Here is a 23,343-nt window from a genome sequence, read left to right on the forward strand (position 1 = left end):
AAGAAGTATGCACCATATTAAGTAAGAAGGGATGAGGGGTGAAGGGAATAGAGGAAAATGGAATGTGAGTAACAATGAGGTAGGAAGGAGAATATAGGACTGTGTTATGGATAAGAGGTCTTGTTAAGACGTGCTCCAAAACCTATGAAGTAAACTTCATGTGTCAGGGTGTTACTTTTCCGGAAACTGTTCTTAAGTATTGACTCTCCCAGCAATACATCATCCAGCCACAGCTGGTTACACACTGACACTAGTGACCTTTCGTCTTGTCGGAGCAACAATCTGCATAACATGAGTACAATAGAAGACTGCAGGTCTTTCACATAAAGCTTGCTATTTGCAGGATGGGATTATAGCATGTTTCCAATATTATGTTTTTGTGAGACAGACCCCTGAAGAAGAACTTGTCAAAGCACTCATAGTGGCCACATGAATAATGACCCGAGTAAAGTAGACTTTAAGATAGAATGAGGAAGTCTGCATATATCTGCATAAGGAGGTCGAGGAGGTTAGAAGCGTTAATAAAACAACCCATTGGCAAAATAGATCCTGTTTCCTCCTGTTTCCAACCAGCAGCCGATGTTATTGTTTTTGTGTTAACCATCATCCCTTTTATGGTTAAGAAAAAGGAAAAGGGTTTTTTGATAAGGGTCCGTTGTGTTTTTCGAAAGGAATTGGACAAACAAGTGTTTTTTATGGAAACGTCAGGAAATAATAAAAAAGTTTATAAAAGGGGGGATGCAGGGGAGTCAAGTAGCAGTGTATCTTTTGATATCATCACGAAGGAAGTAGGAAATTCTTTAATTCCACCATAATTGTATTAATTTGTGCGCAAACAAAAACATTATCTGTGGACATTGCAAAAAGGAAAATGCCATAAAGTCGAAATTACTGTATGTTATGGAGTGACAGTGATGTAGTAAAGACAAGAATAAGACAGCTATGATGTAAAATATATCCCTAATGATTGAAAGTGTCACACAATAACTTTTATTTTACACTGAGACGAAAAGCAGCAATGAGGTTTTGAGGTGAAGAGTGAGTTTTATTGATTTCCGTTTCAGATCCAGAGCCTCACAGTGTCTCTGTGGGCTGTCTGGGAACCTTTGCAGCTGCAAACAGCAGGAGTCCAACATTAACCACAACACACACACACACACACACACACACACACACACACACACACACACACACACACACACACACACACACACACACACACACACACACACACACACACACACACACACACACACACACACACACACACACACACACACTGTACATAGCAATGCAATTTGAAAGCCAGCACAAATCCATGAAGGAACATATTTGGAGTAACCGAGAAGGGGGCCATGTCAATGCTCAAAGATGTCTGTAGAAAGCATATCAGATCATTTTGTTTCACACTTGACAATTTTTGAAAGATTTGGTCATTATTTTTTCTACAAACACATGTGTGTGACATCTGTGGACAAATACAAAGCCTTTATTTTTTAGATCAGAATGAAATCCCAAATTCAGCCAGATCTATCTGAACCACTGATTTGGAGGTGAACCTGTAAGTGACCACGCATAAAATATAAGTTATAATCCAATATTTCAAGAATAAGATTCGTCCTTATAGCAACAATTAGTGGCTTTCAGAAGGGCTTAATTTGGGTACTGGACGTTTGTTCCTGCAACATGACAAATACACAGCAGAAATGCAAAACATACACATCTATGCATTATTTGAAGCTTTGGTCAAGCTCCAGACTGCAGCCGGCAATATAAAGTAAGCCCCAACATTACAAGCCTAATCCCTGTATTAGAGCACCCCCACTCTCCTATCTGTAGGAAATTCATTGTTGTCAGCTATCGACCTCTGCAAGGTGCCTCCAGCACACACACACACACACACACACACACACACACACACACACACACACACACACACACACACACACACACACACACACACACACACACACACACACACACACACACACACACACACACACATATACACACCCACACACCCGCTGGGCTGTCAACCTGCAGTGTGTGTGTTTATTCTAACTGTTAAAGTGTCCTGAGTAATGTAACATTTACACAACTACAAGGGCATCCCGACTGTACTACAGGACACTCTGGATACACACACACACACACACACACACACACACACACACACACACACACACACACACACACACACACACACACACACACCACACACACCACACCACATGAGCTTGTTTGTGTTATAGCAAGGCAGCATTTACATTGCACCAAAGAAAACCATTGTATTATCATTAATCACCTTATCAGCTATACCAGGCCAGAAAGGGCTACAGACCCGGCGCCAGAACAAATCTAAAGGGAGGGCATATGATTTTCATGGGAGGGCACACAAAACCGTCACGTGCTGTGGGCCTGCGGCACAATATCAAACAGCAAGGCCAACAGCATTGCGTAAAGACGCACACTTATCGCAAACATACACAAATAAAGGGCAACATAGAAACCACTTTGAAACATTGTGTGCGTGGCAGCACAAACACTGGTAAATCACGAGCAAGGCACACTGGTTACGGATGGCAGCTTCCTCATCGCTGCACTCGGAGAGAAATAGTAGAGACGGAGACGATGAACTGTTTAGCCCGCCTTGGGCATGGTTTATGTTCCTATGCACTGCACTCGGACATGCTGTGGAGTGCATCGAGTCACCTCTGAGAGGGAGTTGGTTGACAGCTAAAAAAGCTATAATATCAACGACAGCTGACACGTAATAACGGCTCCGTGCAGCTGATCTGCACCAAAGTTCTAATTTCTTTATTTGTTTCCTCTCGTATCTCTCTCTCTCCACAAACTCTCACATGAAATGTGTTCTTTTGATGCGGCATGCCTTAGCAGTCCTTTATCAGTCTGTAATGCGTGTTTCCAGTCACAAAAACCTTTGACAGTAAAAGCCGCATCAGATGAAGACGTATTTACTTTAAACTGTCTACAGGGGAAACAAAAGGCTGCGTCTGCTTCGAACGAATATTCAAGCCGGTCTGTTGTGTACCATGCAGCGGCAAAATTGCGCTTATTTCCTGAAAACAATCTCCCTGGATAACGATCCAGCTTCACCTGCTTAGGTTTATTAACTCCAAGATCATCGCTAACTCTGTCCCGGCTTGTGACATTAAGGCGTGCTGCTGCAACGGCAGGTGCAGGGTCGCCAGCAGCACCATCGGCTGCAGTCTTTCATCGCTATTTCGTTTTAATAAATCCTTAGACCGTTTAAGCCAATTTGTTATGTCCATTTTGTAATTCAAACAGAAATGGGAGTCTACAGAATGCACAATAAACAAATCCAGAATAGGCGGCAGAGTGTGACGCTGTGATTGGTCTAAATGTGGACGAATCACAAATCACAACAGACATGCATTTATTTGACGTAGCCTGCGATTTTTTTTTTCTGACATCACATACATCGTAGCATAAAAGTTCACAGTTTATTTATAATTAAAAAAATAAAATATATATATTTTTTAATTTTTATAAATAATAAAAAACGTGTTTATTGGGGGAGGGCAGGAATGTCAAATGGGAGGGCCTGGCCCTTCCTGGCCCTCCCACGGCGCCGGGCATACATAGCTTTAAACTGGTCGTGATTTATTGCTTAAATGTTAAATGACAGTTGTGTAATGTATTATTTCCAAAAACGTATAGCACTTTACCTATAAGTGACTTTTGTAACATTTGCAGTGACTTTTGTAGAAAAAAGTGGATTACCAGATTTTATACAAGTCAATAATAATAAATAAATAAATAAATACATTTAGAGTGATGAAATACATGTTTTGGACCATTTGATATTTAGGGTTGTATTTTCAGGGGATTTGGTTAGTATTACATGTTTTAGCTCATGATATTTCTATATAAAACAGGAATTCTCTCAGATAATGTGAATAGTTATATTTGATAAATAAATACATTTGAAGTGTATTGAGCCCTATTCTAAAGCTTGGTCCATTTACTTCTGGAAATATCTTAGTGGTCCTGGTGTACAGTATAGCCTCTGGTATTTTGCTGATAATGGTATAAATTGATATACAGACATAATTATGTGTGGCCCTATTCTTAGTGTAAGTTTTACGCATGTGATTACGACAGAATGTGTGTGCTGATATTGGCTCCTCATCCTGCGCAGCGCGCTCCGCTCCGTCTGCCTTTCAGGGAGGAGCGCACTTTGTTTGGCTCTCAGTCGAGTCCCGGCTCTCCTCCGTGCGTAACGCAGACCTCCTCCTGCACCGAAGAGACATTCACATGAGGAAACGGCCAACAAGAGGTGCAGTTCGTGGATTGTTGGACATTTGAAAAGGGAACTAATTTCTTACTCTCGAAGACTGATACTTTTTCGCGCGAGTCTTTCCAAGTGAACAAACCTACAGAATGTTACTGCTCAGTATCTGTGGATGCTCGTGGATGAAATGGATGGCCACAATGCTTCACATGGGGATGTTCCTGCAGCTGGCGCTGTGGGAGACGGTGAGTTCACTCGCAACACTAAGGCTGTGGATCTTTTACTTATAGGGTTCTTTTGATTTCATTTCCAAATAATAGTTAGTTGTTTGCTTAGCTCTGCACATGTACAGCACAAACACATTCCATTTTAAAGGGGTGATATGACACCAATGTGACTAACATCATTCCATGCTGTCCAATGTATCAATCAGTAAGCAGATTAGATAAGAGTTCTAGGATGAATCCACTTACTGCTTAGTTTGTTGAAATAATATATTGAAGATTCACGGTGTGCCTTTTTTTGTATTTGTTAATTGGCTTAACATTTGTTTTATTCTTGCATTGATATCAGTATTTCCTATTTCCTACATGTTTTAATATTTCCATCTTGAAAGGAAAGGAAATGGGGATGAATTTATTATAGATTTAATATAATAAGGAGCGATGTTTATTTCTTATCATTCTTTCATTTAATCATTAAGATTAAGATGTTGTTGTGCATTTAACACTTATTCTGCAGTAAGAAAGTGTTATATAACTTATTGAATAATTCGACCAAACTATATAACATCTGAGAAGCTGCAGACATGGACCCGCTGCCCTATTGCTGCGTGACGTATCTGAATTGATTTACGACCACGATTCCCTGATGGATGATACATTTGTCTTTGAGTGGTTATTTGATGATAATCTTTCTATTATTGGCCATTCTGTGTGATGTTTTGTTATTCCAGGCTTTTGGCATATAGACTTGATTTTTTCTTTTTTTTGCCCCGTTTTGGTGTCCTAAGGAAAGTTTGATAATTTAAATATAAATCTCAGAGAAACTTTCATCTATCTATATGAGGAACCAGCAATAAAGACACTCACATACTCTGCTGCTTTTAGCCCCTGACAGACAGCAGCAGCAAAGAGAAAGCGTTAATATTTATTTCTGCAGATGCACCTGTTTGAATTTAAGATAATGCCACAATTCAGGGTGAATAATATTCCCTTTAAAGTCCATTTATCCATATTTGAACTTGGATTAAATGCCATTGTAAAAGAATGTCACCTCCCCCAGCTGTGTGCTCCTCTGAGAGTTGAGCAGAGTCCAAGTCTCTCATGAACCTGAAGGCAATTACCCTGTGTTGTCCAGTCCTTTATTAGCTGCTTCCTCCACAGACTCTGAATGTGCTCATTTGATCTTCTCTCCCTTTTCATTATAGATCATTGTTCTTCTGTTGACAGCAGGATGGACATTTAATGCCACTTATTGAACTGCTGGATCACTATAATTGCGTCCAGAGAGTGAACATGGCTGGATTGATTTAGTGTTCACACATCCCTATTAACACTCTTAATTTCTCCGTCTCCTGCTCTTTTTGACATTCTGTGTCTCATAACATTCTGTGAGCTTGTTTAGGTCCTTGTCTTCATGTGTACAGGGATTCATTTTTATCAATATAGCTTTGTCATTCCTTTTTGTCAACACCCAGGCGGGTTTTAGGTAATTGAAAACAGAGCTCTATAAAAATCGAGGTGGTGAAGATTTTTAGAAACGCCTCATTCATTGTTGCTGTGGAGTTTTCATGCTTGTAACGTCCACATGTATGTGCTGTTATCTTCTTGGCTCCATCCGTGAATGGCGGTGTTGGCCATATATTACCATCTAACAGCACTTTTTGAGGAACAAAGGCATCATATTGCACTACAGACGTCATTGCAACATTATCCAACACCAAGATGACGGAGTGTGCAGCCCAACCAGCCTCACTTTGACAGTGCTTCAGTAGCGTTTTTTGTGATTTCATAAGAGTATTTTAAAACCATGCATACAAAAGAACCTGTATATTATGGACTTGCCATCATTGTAAGTAACCCGGAACATAAGCCAAGCTTTTTTTTACCATTACAATAACTCCAATGGGCATCGCACTGTTAGCATATATTATCCGAAATACTAGGGCTACTATGGAGTTACTTTACTACTTCATAAACTGTTGGGTAGTTAAATACATAACAACGCATCATCATTTATAAGTTCATCATATTTATAAAATAACTCCTCGACCTATGTCTGCAGCATGTCTTACCGCTCCCCTACAAACAAGCCATAACACAGGTCACAGGTAGCCAGTGCAGAGAGGTCAACATGGAGGAATGGGCTCCAATATTTATAAATGATATGAGATCATTTTCCTGGTGGCTGTATTCTGTTAAATGGAAGGAGGTTGATTGATTTTGGGGACAAATAGCGCCAGTAATAGAGTAATTAGACTCAAAGGCTGATCTATCCAATAGGCAGAGATATTTTGCTCTTAACCACACCTTTCAACATCAGGCTGGCGCTAAATTCAGGGGATCAATTAAATCTTAAGAACTCATCATCTGGAAACCATGAATGTCTATAAGTGCCAATTCTGTAGGTGGATGTCAATGAATGAATGATTTAAGTAATTAACGGTTAATTATTCATTTACATTTTAAATGAATAATTGAAAACTTGAAATTAGATGTCAAATTATTCTTGCTATTCCTACTATTCCTGCAACTGGGCCGCAAATTACATATAGTAAAACAAAATGTCACTTCTGTATATGGCACTTAGGAATGTTTAGCTTATTTATTAGCTTATTTGAAGCAAATGCAGTAGCAATTACCATTGTTTGACATATTAAAGCTAACGTACTTACAGGATTCTTATTTTGAGTTTATATCTTCATGGTTAAAGGCACTTATTTTAAATTGCTTCGGATAAAAGCGTCAGCCAAATAAAATGTAATGTCTGTAAGACAGCATGTGGATGAGAAGAGAGAGTTCTGACGAATGCAATAAACCTGTGAATAATCAGCGTCAAAATAGGAGTAGGATTTAGATTGAAAACATTAAACAGCCAATAAGAGACACACACCCACTCACACATACTAATGACATCAGAGCCCTGGTAATTACCTGTCCTTTGTATCACTTTGAAATTCTGAATGTAAATGATGGCAGCTCGGTAAAGGTTGCTGAAGGCAGTCTGGGCCCCGTGATAATGACCCGGTTAAGGCAGTGATTGAATTTAAATGACATTGCCGTCACGTAAACTGATGCCATTTAGGATCGAGGGTTACAATAATTAAAGTGCCCGCTCAAATGGCATTCCAGATCTTCACTTAAACAGACACACAAGTTCAACAGAATGCACATCATTAAACTGTTACCTGACACATTGTGTTGTTTTAGAAGACAGCATGTCGTGTCACCATCTTGGGAATCTAAAGGAGGTTTGTAACATAAACCTGCAGGGCAGATATGACTGCGCTGTGTTGTGTCATCGGGAGGCTGTGCTGCCAGTTTCAGATGTTCAGCTCCACTCACTCATTTGTATTTGCTGTAGGCTATAGATGATGTTTGGGTTTATGGGCCACCCAAATTGAATTGTTGACATATTTTGCCTTTTCATATTAAATGGACTAAAATAGAAAATGAAATAATTCAGAGCTGTTGGAAAATATCTGACAATAGGAGCCTCCGCCACAATCCATGTTGTTCTTACAGTCTCAAAGCATTTTCAGTCTGTCATGTGGGGAAACCAAATACTCCCATTTGTTGACCTTTCTCCCACATCTGCTTACTTAATCTTCACTAATACTTTTACGTTTTGTGTTGTTGTCGAGCCATTTTGAAGTATCCACACTTGGGACCTCATTGGTCGATGGAGAAATCCTACGCTTCTTTGTAATACTAGATTACACTTTTTTTTTATCCAGGCAGCAATCTTTCCTACTTAAAATAATTCACAAAATAATTCAGTTAGTTAGTCATGTTAGAGCCATTTTACGTTAATAAGATTATTATTGTTTTAATATCTGCACAAATCTTTAGATTAAACTTGCTTAATTAGTTGTTTTTGTGACTAATACTGAGATTTAGTTAAGTTAAGTATCTCTTTGCTGTCAATGAATAGGCGCTGCTTGGGAGGATATTACATGCATTTCTATATATGGGAGGAAAATGTACCAAATGTGTTGGTTTGTTGGGGAAGCGATACATTTTTTTATAGTAATCTTTCATTGTGCTCAGTTTGAACTCCTAACACAATGAAAAAATCTAACTGGTTAAATGAAGGAAAAACACACAAAGACAAGACTGTAGATGTCCTACAAGAGACCAGGAGGTGTTTCTGTCAAATAACAGTGTCCCTCCTATCTCCTTTCATTTTAATCCTGGACACTGCAGCGCTGTGAGAGATAAAGGTCGAATGTCACTCTCTCCTGCAGTGTCTCCATCTGTCCAACTGGCAGGTGTTCAACCTGTGACGGCTCGCATATTTCACACCAAATAGATTCATCATAGTAATCAATTAAATACATCCAAAGCAATTATAGGGATTTTAGTCTCACTTGACACCGAAGGGATCAATTTTGTTTCATGATTGCACATAATTAATTTAACTGCAGGGTGGAAATACTGCTGGAATCTTGTCATATGTGAATTTATACATCTTGTAGGATTATTATAAACCTGTACGAGTCTCTCTGTCCTCCTCCTCTTCATGGTCTTCAGAAGGCGTGAAAAAGGCAGAGGAGCCTTGACAGCAGATGTCAGGACTTAAAGCGAAAGTTGTTGAACTCCCACGTTAGAGCTGTCAGGGGGGCTGATTACCGTACAGAGGTTTATCACTGGAGGGGAACTCCAACATCCCTCTGAGTTCTCAAGTGGGGAGAGAGGTGCAGCGAAGATATGTAATAGACAAGGTTTATATTAAACCCACATGAGCGGAAAGCGGAAAGATGGACAGATCCACCCCCCTCAGTACTTAAGATTGAAACAGTACTCGATAAATATTATTGATTTTAAAAGGTTTTTAATTTGTAATGTTGTCACAATGTCACCGCAGAAATAAAATGCTGAAAGTCAGCATGTAAACAGCTTCATGTGGGGCAAGCACTGGTGCGAAAAAATGATAAAAAACCATCCTTCCATAAGAGCAATTTTTCCAGGTTTCAATTTTGTATTGGGGCTGTGGCTCAGGAGGTAGAGCGGTTGACTCCCAAATGGAATGTTGGTGTTTGATTCCAGTCAATATGTCAATGTGTCCCTGGGAAAAATATGAACCTCAAATTGGTTCCAATGGCATGGCCAACGATGTACGACTGAATGTGTTTGGAAGGGTGAGTGCTTAATTGTGTTGTTGCTTTTAGAGGGGCTGGAAAAGCGCTGCACAAGAATGCAGTCAATGGCATTTGCTTTTCTCATGACATAAGGAAAGACCCTTTAAAAAAAAAATCCCCTCAGAAAACAACAACAACAAGGCGTTGAGAAAACTCTCCTCTCAGCTTTTAATTTAAAAAAAACAATAACCTCCCAGTGTTTCTTGTTATTGTTTTCATGAAAATGTCTGAAATCTTAAAAGTTGGAGCACTCAGAAAGAAAGACGCTAGGTGGAGCACTTTTGCTTGAGGCGAATGCATGCGATGGAAATATCGAAAAACGATTGATAAAAGATGTTTGGAAATTGACCCTAATGTAGCCTAGAAAAATAAGTAGCAATCCAATAAACATTGCATCAGTATCGCTGTTTTCAAATGTATATTCACTCTGGTGTTCTCTCTTCTCTTTAGACAGAGGCCATCCACCCAGACTGTGCCCTGGTGGTTCAGCACATGAAGGTGCAGGAAGAATGTAACCACATCCTCAAACAAGAGGAGAACAACCACTCCAACAAGACAGGTGTGTGCTTTTTAATCAAGTTGCAGGAAAAAGCACAGACTTACATAATGACTCATGACTGTACCTCAGGTCCGCACATGGACTAGTACTGTCAATAGTCTTTGTTTCAGAGAGAGCAAGTGTCCTTAGACTACATTTTTTTCGATGTAGTTGATTTGACTGACTGAGATCATTCTATTTTGTTCAATTAAATTAGATGTTTGTACATATTTCAATTATTTACAATATGTTATGAAATTGTTTGGTGCTAAAAACTTGGTTCTGGTACTTTTTTACTTTACAATAAACCTCAACATATTACTTAAAAGGATTGAAGATAATCCCTGATTATATTGGTCAACAAATACATTGAGTTCAATTATCAAACTATAAATTGTCTAATTTGAAGCAAGGAGAACAAGTTGCTATCTACCACAAACAAATACAATCTTTGATAATGCATAGAAACCACAGTAAAATATTAGATATTAACAAATGTGAGTCATGATTAGGAGTTCAGTTTATTTTTGCTGTATCCAATGAAATAGATGTACTCAGCTTCGCCCAGCTGGAAGTCTCTATTTCGGTCTTTATTATAGGCTGGAGATCACTTATTCCATTCCCCTTCTCTTCCACTAATTCAGAGGCGGTTAAAGGGAGTGGAATACGTTGAAGCTTTGAAAGTATATATCAGGAGTTGAAGAAAGCATCAGTCAGCTTGCACAATTCTACCCAGGGAATTGATTATAAGTGTATGGAGGCTGCTCATTAAAGAATAATAACCGCCATCCTAACAGTATTATTTATCAGAGAATCAACCCTTGCAATCTCATTACATATACAAACCAAACAGCTCTGTAGATAAAAGGCAGCACAATCCTAAAAGCTTATCGTCAGAAAGCTATTTGTGACGTGGAACTGAGACCAATATTTAGAATGAGAAATATTAGAAACGCCTCCATTTAACTCCATTCAGGAAACATAAATATAACCTTGCAAAACTCTGAAGTTACTGGTCTATTGCTGTCTCCATTGGTTAGTCTTTTCTTTGTGTTACTGTATGACTTTGATGTTTCAAAGAGTTTGTTCGGTTTCATCAAAGTTACACAAACCATGCAGAACATGGCTTAGCTTCCATGCAGGTATTCCGTTCTCCTTCTAACTGTTAGCATTCTGATCGCCATTTACTGGCAGTGTAAGGGAAGCTTCTTTGCGAACAATTATTTGCGAGCTAACTACAGCTGTTACAAGTTGAACAACAGAAAAGCTACCAAATGTGTCTGGCATTTCTGCTCTCATCACATGGAATCAAGTCAAGTCCAAAGCACAAGCTTTATCTGAAACTTGATGTTTAGATTCCCCACACAACTCTGTGTCTGGACATGCTAACATTGTTGAATTCATACATTATTTCCGGGCAAATTATTCTTGCATCTTCGGTGAGGCACTGTTTATAAAGTCACCATTTGAGAAAGGTTTCCCGTGTCGAATTGAGCTACCTGTTGTGGAATTGTTTGTGTTTTGTTAGCATGGAAAAAATACAGTTGTTGAGCTAGCAGACTAGTTGCCACTTTCCTAACCTATGTTCGCACAAGTGTAGGCTGGTAGGTTTAATGTTTGATGTTCTCTTTCATAATTACAACAATTTCAATGAAAATCAAACAGACACACTTCCCCTTGACTTCTATCGAGAAATATACATTTTCCCACTGTGTCTGAAAATGTATGCACTCACTTGCTATCTTGCGCTATCGTGCCATTTTTAGTTACCCTTGGCAAAAAAAACAAAAAAATGTCCACTCAACTGAGTTTCTCAAAAAGTGCCCATTTATTTGTTTCAAATAATATACCCGACACAAACTATTTAAAGAGTATTATTTGGTGTAAACTCGACTACATGCTAGTAACACAAAACTAAGGGGTGATGAAGCAGGAGGCATTCGGTGTAGCAAGGTGCATTAACACACCTGCATGTAAAGCTCAATGCTGCACATACATCAGGCTTTCCGTGTCTGGTGATTGCATCTCTTTATTCAAAAGCATAGCGAGCACATTTGCTTCCTGGTATCCAATTACCATCCTTCACCTGGCAGAGCAGCCAAATTAATCAAGGGAACTAATCAGGTGAGGAGATGTCTGGGTAAAAGGGAATGCTTGGTCAACCTGGCCTGGCCCGGTTTCAGCTCAGGTAGGAGATGAGCCAACTGCATCAGGGGAGATTCATCCTTTATCCTCCCTTCAAAAAAAATGACTGGAGCAGCCACCTAAACAGCTTGTCCTTCAAGAGGCCCCACGCTTCATTTTCAATATGACATGCTGTTTGAAAGCATGTCCATTACACCTCGAAATATCAATTCTTATTGTTTGGAAGTGTTTTGAGTTATGCGACAGGGTCATTCCAGGCAGGTAAGCTCAGCTCTCGCCGCCTCGCTCTGTCTCTCCACTTTGAAAAGGTTCTAATGAAAGCTACACACTTGGTGAGACAGTGATCTCCTCTCCTGTGGGACTGCCTGCGCATGACACAGCTGGTGTCGCTCGGAATTAATTGCATCATTTGTCACGCTTTCCTGTTATCGTCCAAAGCAAAGACGTGACAATTAGCATTTGAAGCGGCGTGTACGAGGAGCATCAAGCCCAGACTGAAGAAGACTGGCACCGCTTCACTTGTCTTGTCAGCCTTTACAAAGAGGAACGGTCAGGAGGGAGAAACAGTCCCAACTTCTCCTTTACGCTCTCCCCAGTGACCAAACTACGCCACCAAACACATAAGCATTGAATCAGTCAATGAAATTATGATAGGATAAGGATGAGCTTTATTGATCCACATAGGGAAGTTAAGGTGTTAAAGCAGTAACGTACAGAACCCCAAGATAATTATAAGAGTTCAAGCTATATAAACATGTGAATGTGCAAGTTTGAGTGTAAATCATATGTACATACAGTACAAATCTAATCTACATAAATTAGAGATTTTTTCCAGAAAGGGCTATGCTCTTTGAGGGGGGACTACTGAATGCTACGTTGGCACATTGTTCTGAAACACCTATAATCTGCATAATGTCCCGTTCGACCAGCGATCATTCATCCGACAAAAACCCATTGCTCCAAAAGGCCAATGGAAATAGTAGTGGTAGGAGTATATAGTAACTGTCAATACCTGGCTGCATCTAAGTTGTTTCCAGATCAGTGTCATGTTAGATGGGTTTATGCTACATATAGATAAGGATGATACGACTATGTCTAATTTAACAGAATATTGTCATATCCTTAAAGTGAGCCAACAAACAGCTAACCAACAATAGCTAGCCATGGTTCTGATGCGGATGCTTATCATCTTGATGGTGGGATTATGCAATCAGTGTGATAGGAACAGAGGCTTAGTGGTAGCTAGCATTTTGTCTAACGTAGAAACAGCACCAGACATTAAAGCCAATTTGACAAAACTATGGAATTACAATTTCAGGTTCTGTCATGTGATGCCATTGAACCCTAAAATACTTTTCCCTATAGACTTACATAATGCAAGAGATGTCTGTAAATCTGCAGAAAATCAAGCTAGAACAAACAATTAAGGAATCCGGTGTTATTTTCCTTATTCTGTTGATAGGGAGCCCTCTTCCAATATAATCCTCATTAACCCTTGTGTTGTGTTCGAAAGCTGTTACCGTTCATGGTGTTCGCGGGTCAATTTTGACCCATGATTTATCTCAGTCCAATACACAAAAAAATAACTATCATCCAATATTGTTTTAACTATATCATAACTAATTTATTATGCATTCATAACCGTACAATCCTGTTGTAATTTTATTTTATGGCCCCAAAACACATTACTCCACATATTGCACACGTGCATATGTGTGTTCAGGTTCAAGTGCAGTGTACATATTCTTTGTGAAAGGTGGAGTTCCCGTAGGGGGAGGGGGTCAGAGGGATGGGAGACCAGGTGCATGTTGCGAAAGATTATTGTTACAGTGGATGAAGGGGGTGGGGCTTTTTTTTGACATTTTCTTTTGACATTTTGCAGGTAAGTAGGACGTTTTAAGTGCTGGTTTGCTTTGCGTCACTTTGTGGTCAATTGACTTTCCAACGTCAAATGATAAAAGCGCCTTGAAAAATAATCTCTGTGGACCTTGCCATTACCAACCACACCAATAATCTGGTCCCATTCATTACATAACATTCCATTGGGCTGACGTATTCATCCAAAGCAACGTACAATAAGTGCAAAAAACATTTTCTAACAACCAGGAAAGTGCAGATATATTCACTTCAAGCAAGTCATACCATTCCAAGTACTGGTGAAATTGTTACACAGTTCCATCCATGTTTGGGTACATTAACTATCCATTTGAGAGCATGGATAAGTTATTCATTCACTCAAATTAACACAAGTTTTCCCATCGCAATGAAATGAAAGGAAATTATAGACAAGTCTAAGTGATTAGTTGTTTCACTATGAGGCAAAAGGCAACATAAGCCTAGTGAAACCTAATTTAAGTGTTGGCTGTGGATTTATTAGTTTAATTCTAACGAGCTATTTCCACTGTTATGTAAGACATTTAATTAAATTCAAACATATTTATTTCACAAGCATAACTTTGTATTTCACCACATGGCCACTTTGATAGCTTTTGCTGCTGTTTCTCTCAATGCATGACAATAAACAGAAGTTGTTAGTTTGAATATCAGGTGAAACAGGTGTGTTTAGTAACACAATCCCCCTGCAAATCCATTCAGACCAATTCTAATCTTCTAATGAAGGGAGGGGGCAAAAGGCGATACGGCTCTTGAAAGATTGATCGGGGAATTATTAGGCTTCATAACGGCAATGTTGCAGAAGATTACACAGTTGGTTGTGGTTACGTAAGGCTCTGAATCCTGTTCACCTGGCAGTGTTCTTCTTTAATTACTGACAACCTCGCTGCACATTATCCCGCTTAGTACACAGCTATGTACTTAATAAATGAACGACTTCACACGAAAAATGTATTAAAAATGATTTTATTTATGTAAAAATGCTTACCAACGACTAGAACTGCGGTGATAGCTAAGCAAGTTATAATTAAGGCAGCTCTAAACGAAGTTTTCTGTAAATGCCAAAGCCAGTTCACATTTTCTTTTCCATCAACCAGTCTTTAAACAATGCCAGAGCCCATAATGTGTTCCTATCAGTGTTTTCTTCCTGTCTGTCTTCTTCTTCTGATTTCTTTGACGTCCAGTGCCTTGTCTTTGAACCTCTTGCCTTTCTTTACTGGGGACAGTTTAGCCATCATCCAAAGTTGTTGGTTGCTGATGGATGAAAACGAATGTTTGTTGTCGACAGCTAACGTTAATTCAACCAGACTTTTTTTTTGCGGTTAGATATGACTTCACATTGTCCCTTGATCTTGCTCAGCAATGGTCTTATCTCCTTAGGAGCAGCAACAATTAAAAACATCTGGAATGTTCAATTTGACCAATCAGAATCGAGTATCCAACTAAGCCGTGTAATAATGAGGTAAAAACACACTCTCAAATTCACTTTGTGCCCTTTTCTCTTTCTTGAATCATCAACAACTGTCCTCTGGAGAGAGAGCGGGGGTCAGATGTCTCGTCTACTTCAGGTTAATTACCTTCACACCTCCATTCCCTCAGGAAAAACAAGAAGAGCAGAAACACAAACACTGTGACAGAGAGGAAATTAGGAAGTCATGTAGGAGTTAGTGCTGGGGGGAAACGATTATTTTGAAAACGATTAATCGGGCGATTATTTGATCGATTAGTCGACTAATCTAACGATTATTTTTCTGTTGTTCAATTAATAATGTAATGTAAAAAAAAAAATGTTCACGATACTGTGTCTCAGGGGATCTTAATATTTAAGAACCTATTAATGTGTTATACCAGATTAACGGAAATAATCTCAGCTAACTGACGATACAAACCATGTTTACCAAAACAAAACACAAGTCTCATAAGAAGCATCTAAATGACCCCTGAGCGAAAAATGCTAACGGACATTGGCACAGAACTCAAGATAAAAGTACCCTTATTACTTATCGTAGCTGCACATACAATATATCCGATTAAAGCTGAGACTCCACAGATTATGTAGGTATATAGTATCATCACTGAGTGATCCGGACTCGCGACAGGGGAAGCAAATACAGTCATCACAACACGTACCTTCACAGAGCTTCTAGGGAGATCGTCTCACCACCGTAGCTGTCAATCTGATCAAAAGACGTGTTCAATGGCATTAAAATGAGAAAAAACGCGGCTGAATCGGTTAATCCATAGGTTTTTAACGTCTATGTATAAAAAAATGATTGAATTTATAATCCATAATTCCATTTGTAGCCTATGTAAAAATCGGAGAGCAAATGCTAGCTGCTAATGGTAGCCACCACAGCTAGCTGCTGCTTCTGCTAGGCTAGATGCCGCAGTCTCAGTGAGATATAAATATATAAATATCTTTAAGTTTTGGACTAACTAAAAAATATTCCCATGCTTTTGAAGACCTAGGGCGAGATGTTTTCGTTTGGGGGCTTCGTGCGCAATCCTGTGAGGAGGAGGTGGTAGCCGTTTCAGTCTCCATTGTGTTTGAAGTGCGATTGCGAACTGCTTGTTGCTTTGGGTGACCCACGTGTGTGTAGCGACGCGTCGACGCGGGAAATATGTCGTCGACGTCGTCGACGCGTCGCTACAGCACTAGTAGGAGTAAACACAGAGAGGGGATTAACAGTCTTGTCCATTTTCAAAGGATACTTCTAATTAGACTCACAGTGAGCAAAAGCCAGCCTCATGAATTTATCTTCAAGGACGAGAGACGGTGTGTGTGTGTGTGTGTGTGTGTGTGTGTGTGTGTGTGTGTGTGTGTGTGTGTGTGTGTGTGTGTGTGTGTGTGTGTGTGTGTGTGTGTGTGTGTGTGTGTGTGTGTGTGTGTGTGTGTGTGTGTGTGTGTGTGTGTGTGTGTGTGTGTGTGTGTGTGCTTATTTCTACATGGCTTTCACCTTCCACTGTTGACATTTCCACAGATCATTACACACCATGACTGTCCTGCCCTCTCGGTCTCTTTGTGGTCAATCCCAATTGTCATTTCCATTTTCATTCCCAACTAATTACACAGACCAAATACCAGAGGTGAAAAGCAACAACGTACATTTTATTGCAGAAATGATTAGGTCTATAAACACAATATTAATAATGGATTCATCATTTGTCAAGCAAACATGCTACATTTTTGAAGGTTCAAGATTTTTAAACGCTGCTCTTCTTGTCATAGTTTGGGGTTTTGGACAGGTGGCTTGACAAAACAAGACATTTGAATGCATCACTGAAACTGAAAATGGTTTATCTATGTGGAAATAAACAAGTTAGCAACTCCCCAGAAAATTTCCAAGAGGTATTGTAATGATCCGTTAAATTCAATTAAATCTATTGGATAATGACAGAGTTACAAACAGGAAACGAGAATGGCAGACAGAATAGAACTGGTGATGTTGCACTTACTGTATGTCCTATGTGCCTTAACAAGAAGGGTGCATTTTTTCTTGGTTACAAACTAAATATTTTTGATAATTTCATTATGCATGACGAACAACTATTCATAGTCCTAGTCAATTCACTTAAACAATATGTATATATGTGAGGTTACTCAGTTGTTATTCCTGTGATATATCAGGGGTATCAAAGATGTACTGACCAACAACAAAAATGCATTTGATAAGACCCCTATTGGTGTTTTTACACCTTTATTTGAGATGATTTCAAACCAGAACTTTTTGCTCATAATTAGCTAGTGTTTTCATCCAGGCCGCTCCCTAATTGAGAGGACATAGGCTTTACTATTGAGGTCTCAAATTAATGTTAAATGTGCTAAAAGAAAATGATGATAGAAGCACATAAATCACTTTTGCAGTTTAATAAGATTTCTATCCTGTTGTATTTGCAAACAAGATGCTTTATCGGAGAGGCCTTTCCATTTATCAAACAGGATTCAAGCCTTATACTAAATACAAAGTCTCTGAGAGATAATCCAAAAGGCCCTAGAGTAAAAGAGATCCAACATTCAGCTTTGCTTGAGGTTGGAGGTAGGCCAGATGAGATATTAAGGAGTAGAGATGTCTTATGTTTCCATAACCTGTCAGTTAAACTACACAAGCCCTCAATTTCTCCTGTCCTTTCCTGTCTCTCTGCACACCTCCGCTTCTCCCTTATCACATAACATTGTTTATTAAAGGGCATATATCTTCCTGTACATCTCGGGGGAACCACTGTAACAATATTATGGTAGCGGGAATGTACATGACAGACATAAGATTAATGTTTATTGAACAATGAAAACATTGATAAGTGAAGCGTGCAAAGCTGAGTTGTAGCCAGAGGAGGAATAGAATACTGAGATATGGAGGGGAAGACGAAATACAGGACAACCGCTTAGATTGACATTAGGTCAACCTAATTCTCGTTTGCGCATTGTCTGCTCCTTGGAAATAAAAAACCTGCCTCATAACTTGTTCTTGTTGTTTATTATGTTTATTATAGTGTAGACCACATAAATGTCAGAGGGGTACAACCTTGTAAAACTGTCAGGAAGCACACCGGACTAAGTTTTAGGGCCTAGCTTTCAGGTTTGAGTTTGTCTTACTGCCTCCGAGAGATCTCAAGTCATATTTGATGGCAGCCATGCTTCAGATATTAAACAGACAATAACACAGGTGATGTCCTTTCTCACATACACCTCAACATATGACGATCTGACTATACCAAACTCCTACACAGGGTACAAAATATATCCTGGAAGAATCACCACGTACAGCAGATAAATGGGAACATCCCATGTCTATGTAAGCACCTAACTCAACTCCAAGCTAGAGCTGTTGGCAATAGTTTCTGCGCAAAATTTGAACTCATTTCAAATCTTAACCTATGGAAGCCTTTGAAAGGCAAAAGCTAACCTTCACAGATATCATGGTGAGACCACTTGTATCAGTCTAGAACATCTCAGAACAGCCCTGGGCAATCAGAAATGCTGGAATACTGTGTGTGTGGGGTCTCAGGACTGCAAGTAAATAGTATACATAGAGAAAAATAGTTTAAAAAAGTGAAATAGTGCTATAAGAGTCTATATGCAAGTTATTGGAATGATATATTTGAGAAATAGATAAATAATTATAAAGTAGCAGATGAATGTTATGGATGTTGTTTCAACAGTTCAGGTGTTTAACATATGTTGTTTCAGCAGTTCAGTTGTTTAGCAGTCTTATTGCCTGTGGTATGAAACTGTCTCTGGTGGTTTTAGTCTGGATGCTGCGGTAACGCCTGCCAGACGGCAGCAGACAGAACAGTTTGTGGCTGGGGTGATGGGGGTCTTTTATAATCCTGAGGGATTTCTTCCTGAGCCGCTGGGAGTAAAGGTCCTCCATGGATGGCAGCTCCGTCCTGGTGATGTTCTCTGCAGTTCTCATTCATAACACTCCGTTCGATGTCTCACTATGGGATGCGCCTCATCGCGGAGCAAACAGAAGCATCAATCTCATTACGCCAATCCTGATTGGCTGGTGATCTTGACGTCAGCGTCAGGGAATCCACCCCCTATAAGTAGCTTGCGCTACGTCGCATGCGTCATTTAAACACCTCTTCTCGCTTCAGAGCACATCTCGATGGTAGCCGGGCTAGCTTAACAGTCCACAGACTGAACCCAAAGCTAACTTTCGGTCGACGGGCGCTCGCCGGCTACTCTTCTGCTTCGCAAGAAGACTGTTAATGCTAACACACCAGTTAGTATTACAATCGACCTCGCCGTTTCTTTCCTCGGAAATTAAGGTAAGGTTTTGATTTTTTCAAGCTAGCAACACACCTGTCATGACGCGCGGAGAGTAATGGTTACTGTGAAATGCGTAACGGCCCGTCTACACTACAGGCATCGAAAAAGCTTGAAGCTGGGCGTGTCTGAAGCTTGGCGATTTTTTGCGAGCAACGCGACCAACAACCAATCACATGAATCTCCCGCCCCCGACATACAAAGCAATAGCAATGTTAAAACGAAGTAAACTGGATATAAAATCCCCAAACAGGCGAAAACCGACTGTCTCTGCCACCTCCCTCCATGCCTGGTTCCTCCGGTTTGTATCCCGGTAAATAGTTCTGGTCGGAAAGAACCGGGTGATTTGTTACCGTAATTTCTCGTTTGGAATATGAGGAAATGAACTGCGGTCTGGCTCTCCCAGCTTGCACGCGGTTTGATTGGCTAGCGCTTGTACTGGCGGGAATTGCAAAAACGGGATTTGATTGGCTGACGCCAGCTTCGAGCAAGCATCGAGCCTCAAAAGTTGAACATTGTTCAACTTTTGACGCCGATAGACGCTCGCGATGCTTGCAACGCCTTGCCATGCTACCCACAATGCAGTTTGGCGAAGTTTGAAAATATCCTACGTCACCCCATTCAAATTAATGGGCGAAGCGTTGAAAGCATTTTCTGACGCCTGTAGTGTAGACGGGCCGTAAGGGCACTGCGCCACTGGCTGCACCCGACTTTTCTAGTACGGGGCGTGCCTATGGGTGCTGTCCTTTTACGGAAGGTGGTCACCACGGACGCATGTCTGACAGGCTGGGGAGGTATTTGCGAAGGTCGTCCGGTGAGGGGTCTCTGGAGCAGAGACCTCCAGCGGGCGCACATAAATTACCTGGAGCTTTTAGCGGTGTTCCTCACCCTAAAACGCTTTCTGCCTTTTCTCAGAGGACATCATGTCCTCGTGAGGACAGACAACACGGCCACAATATCGTATATAAACCGTTCTCTCCAGTTACACATGCTGGCACACAAACTGATCTTATGGACAGGGGTGCACATAACTTTTTTGCCCTGATTCTCAAAGGAGCACCTGGAGATGTTGCTTGGTGCTCATCCTTAAAATGAAATAAACCGTAACTTTTGAGGGGGTCTTGACTTTATTTGCCAGACACACGGCACTGAACCCACATGCAGAGCAACCTAGTCTCACGGCATTTCGTGTTCACCAACACGATTTTTAATCTATTGATTCGTGTTCACCAACACGATTTGCCCCTTTTTTTTCGTGTTGCACAGCACGATTTTAAAAGCAATGTATTTCTACTGCCTGCAGCACGTCTTTTTCTCCGGTCGGGTCGAGGAAGACCGGAAGCTGTGTGGTTCATAAAAACATGTTCTTACTCAATATCAAGCCACAGTTATTGCTTTTATTTGAAATCGTATAATTTCGGACTTTTTTTGCCGTCTGTGAGGAAAATAAATGGGGCTCAGAGCCTCAGAATACTGAAATCTGTATTTTTTAAATCTTTTTTTCCTTCTAATTTGTTATTCTTTTCAAAATAACACACTGTTATTTACTCACCAATAACACACAATTATCCTTGCTTTTATTTATTGGTTTAATTCCATAATCTCGGGCTTTTTTGGCGTCCGTCAGGAACTGAATTTCAAAATAATGCTGGGATTTGGTGTTTATATGATATGAAATCCGGAAAACATTTTAAAAGAATAAAAGAATACTTAATTCCGAGCGCTCTTGCTTTTCTCTTTTCTCATCACATAACGGCATTGTAATACACGGTTCGGCTGCATTGTATATTACAGATCTGCCGTAGTTCTTTATTTATAGAGCCCTGATGAGAAGACCTTTGGAAAAACTGAGAAAATGCCGCCGAAACTGAATACTTGATGTGGATCATAAATATATTCAACAATTAAACAACATCTTCAATTTCTCTTCACACAATACGTCTCCTTGCAGTATCAACACTAATTCGGCTGACTTTTACATTTGATCTAATTCACAGATAGGTTATATTTACACCATAACGGTGCACAGCTGATATAAAAGGACTGTAGTTTTTAAAGATATTACTGATTTTCTTTGAATGTAAGAATGTAAATACTGAGTCTGAAATAGTATAGCAATATGCTGTAAAATTATGTGAAAGCATGCATAAAACTACACATTTTCAGATGTTGTACGAAAACAAAAGTGTCCTACACTAATAATACAAAGTTATTATGGCTGTGTGTACCTTGTGTGCACCGCCTAGTGGTTAAAGCACGTTATTGAATTATTGTGTTTTATTTGATTAAAAAAATATTAAGAGTACATACTTTCATAGGGGGAAAGTATAAATATAGAATATAAAAAATCAAGAAGATACTATAAGTGATCTCTACAATAAAACAGTTTAGTGCAGAATGTACAAAGATATTAATAGCAGGAGGTGCAAAACAGAAAAACGAATTAACCTTTATTTAAACATTAAATAACAGATTAAGGTCTTCTTTTAAATAAGAAAAAAACTTTGGGGGTATCTATCTACAGATAAATATTAAGCCTGACAAAGTACTTAACGTCTAATATATTGCTTTCCTGCTATGTTAACTATGTTGAAGCACTTATTTTAACTGATATTATACATATGAATTATACTCTTATAGATAGAATAAGAAATGTGCAGAATATGACAGTTTAATGGTGGAGGTACACACATATTGATAGATGTCTTGTAATGCACTGTTGAGGAACCTGTGACCCAAGTGTTTCATTCATTGCATAACTACACCGTAGTTGTGTATATGATATGTCAATACACCTTTGAAAATCTTGAAAGGGATGTGCAAAATAGCCATAATATACAGTCTTTAATTAACTATTAGTAGAGAATAACGAGTAATGAATATACTTTATTACTCGTTTCCATTCATGTCAATTGCAGATACATGTTTAGTCTTCTCAAGCACCAACTATCAAATATCTCTCCTGATTGTTGGCACTTGACAATCACCTTACCTGAATTTTACTCAGGTGTAACTAAAGTCTGATTTAAGGGTTGTTTATATTTCACATAATTAATCAGAATCTGCAAAGTAACTCAAATAAATGCAGTGGAGTAAAAATACCAGGTTAACCTCTGAATTGTAGTGGAGTATAATTACAAAGTAACAATGAGCTGTCATGTGGGTATTAATGCTGCGCATTATGGACACAAGCGATTTTCACCCATTTATTAATTATATGTTTTACATTTGATAACACCAATGTGTTTAATACTGGCAACTTCTAATTGTGGGAAAAACGAAAACGTTCAGTAGAGACGTCCCATAGAACATTTTGCGAAACACAATAGCCAGCATGTGTAGTTCTGGGGGGGCGTTCG

At 39.5% G+C, this 23,343-nt stretch overlaps 1 protein-coding gene across 1 annotated transcript in view; it reads left to right on the forward strand.

The window, feature by feature from the left end:
- Positions 1–4,261: 4,261 nt before the first annotated feature.
- The window catches only part of ghrhrb (growth hormone releasing hormone receptor b), a 54,058-nt gene continuing 34,976 nt past the window's right edge, over positions 4,262–23,343 (forward strand). Inside the window, exons 1-2 of the mRNA XM_034237461.1 lie at positions 4,262–4,521; positions 10,089–10,197. Coding sequence (XP_034093352.1) covers positions 4,426–4,521; positions 10,089–10,197 — 205 coding nt within the window. The 5' untranslated portion in view covers positions 4,262–4,425. The remainder of the gene's footprint in view (positions 4,522–10,088; positions 10,198–23,343) is intronic.

This window comes from Gymnodraco acuticeps, unplaced genomic scaffold, assembly GCF_902827175.1.
Source record: "Gymnodraco acuticeps unplaced genomic scaffold, fGymAcu1.1, whole genome shotgun sequence".
Taxonomy (NCBI): Eukaryota; Metazoa; Chordata; class Actinopteri; order Perciformes; family Bathydraconidae; genus Gymnodraco; species Gymnodraco acuticeps.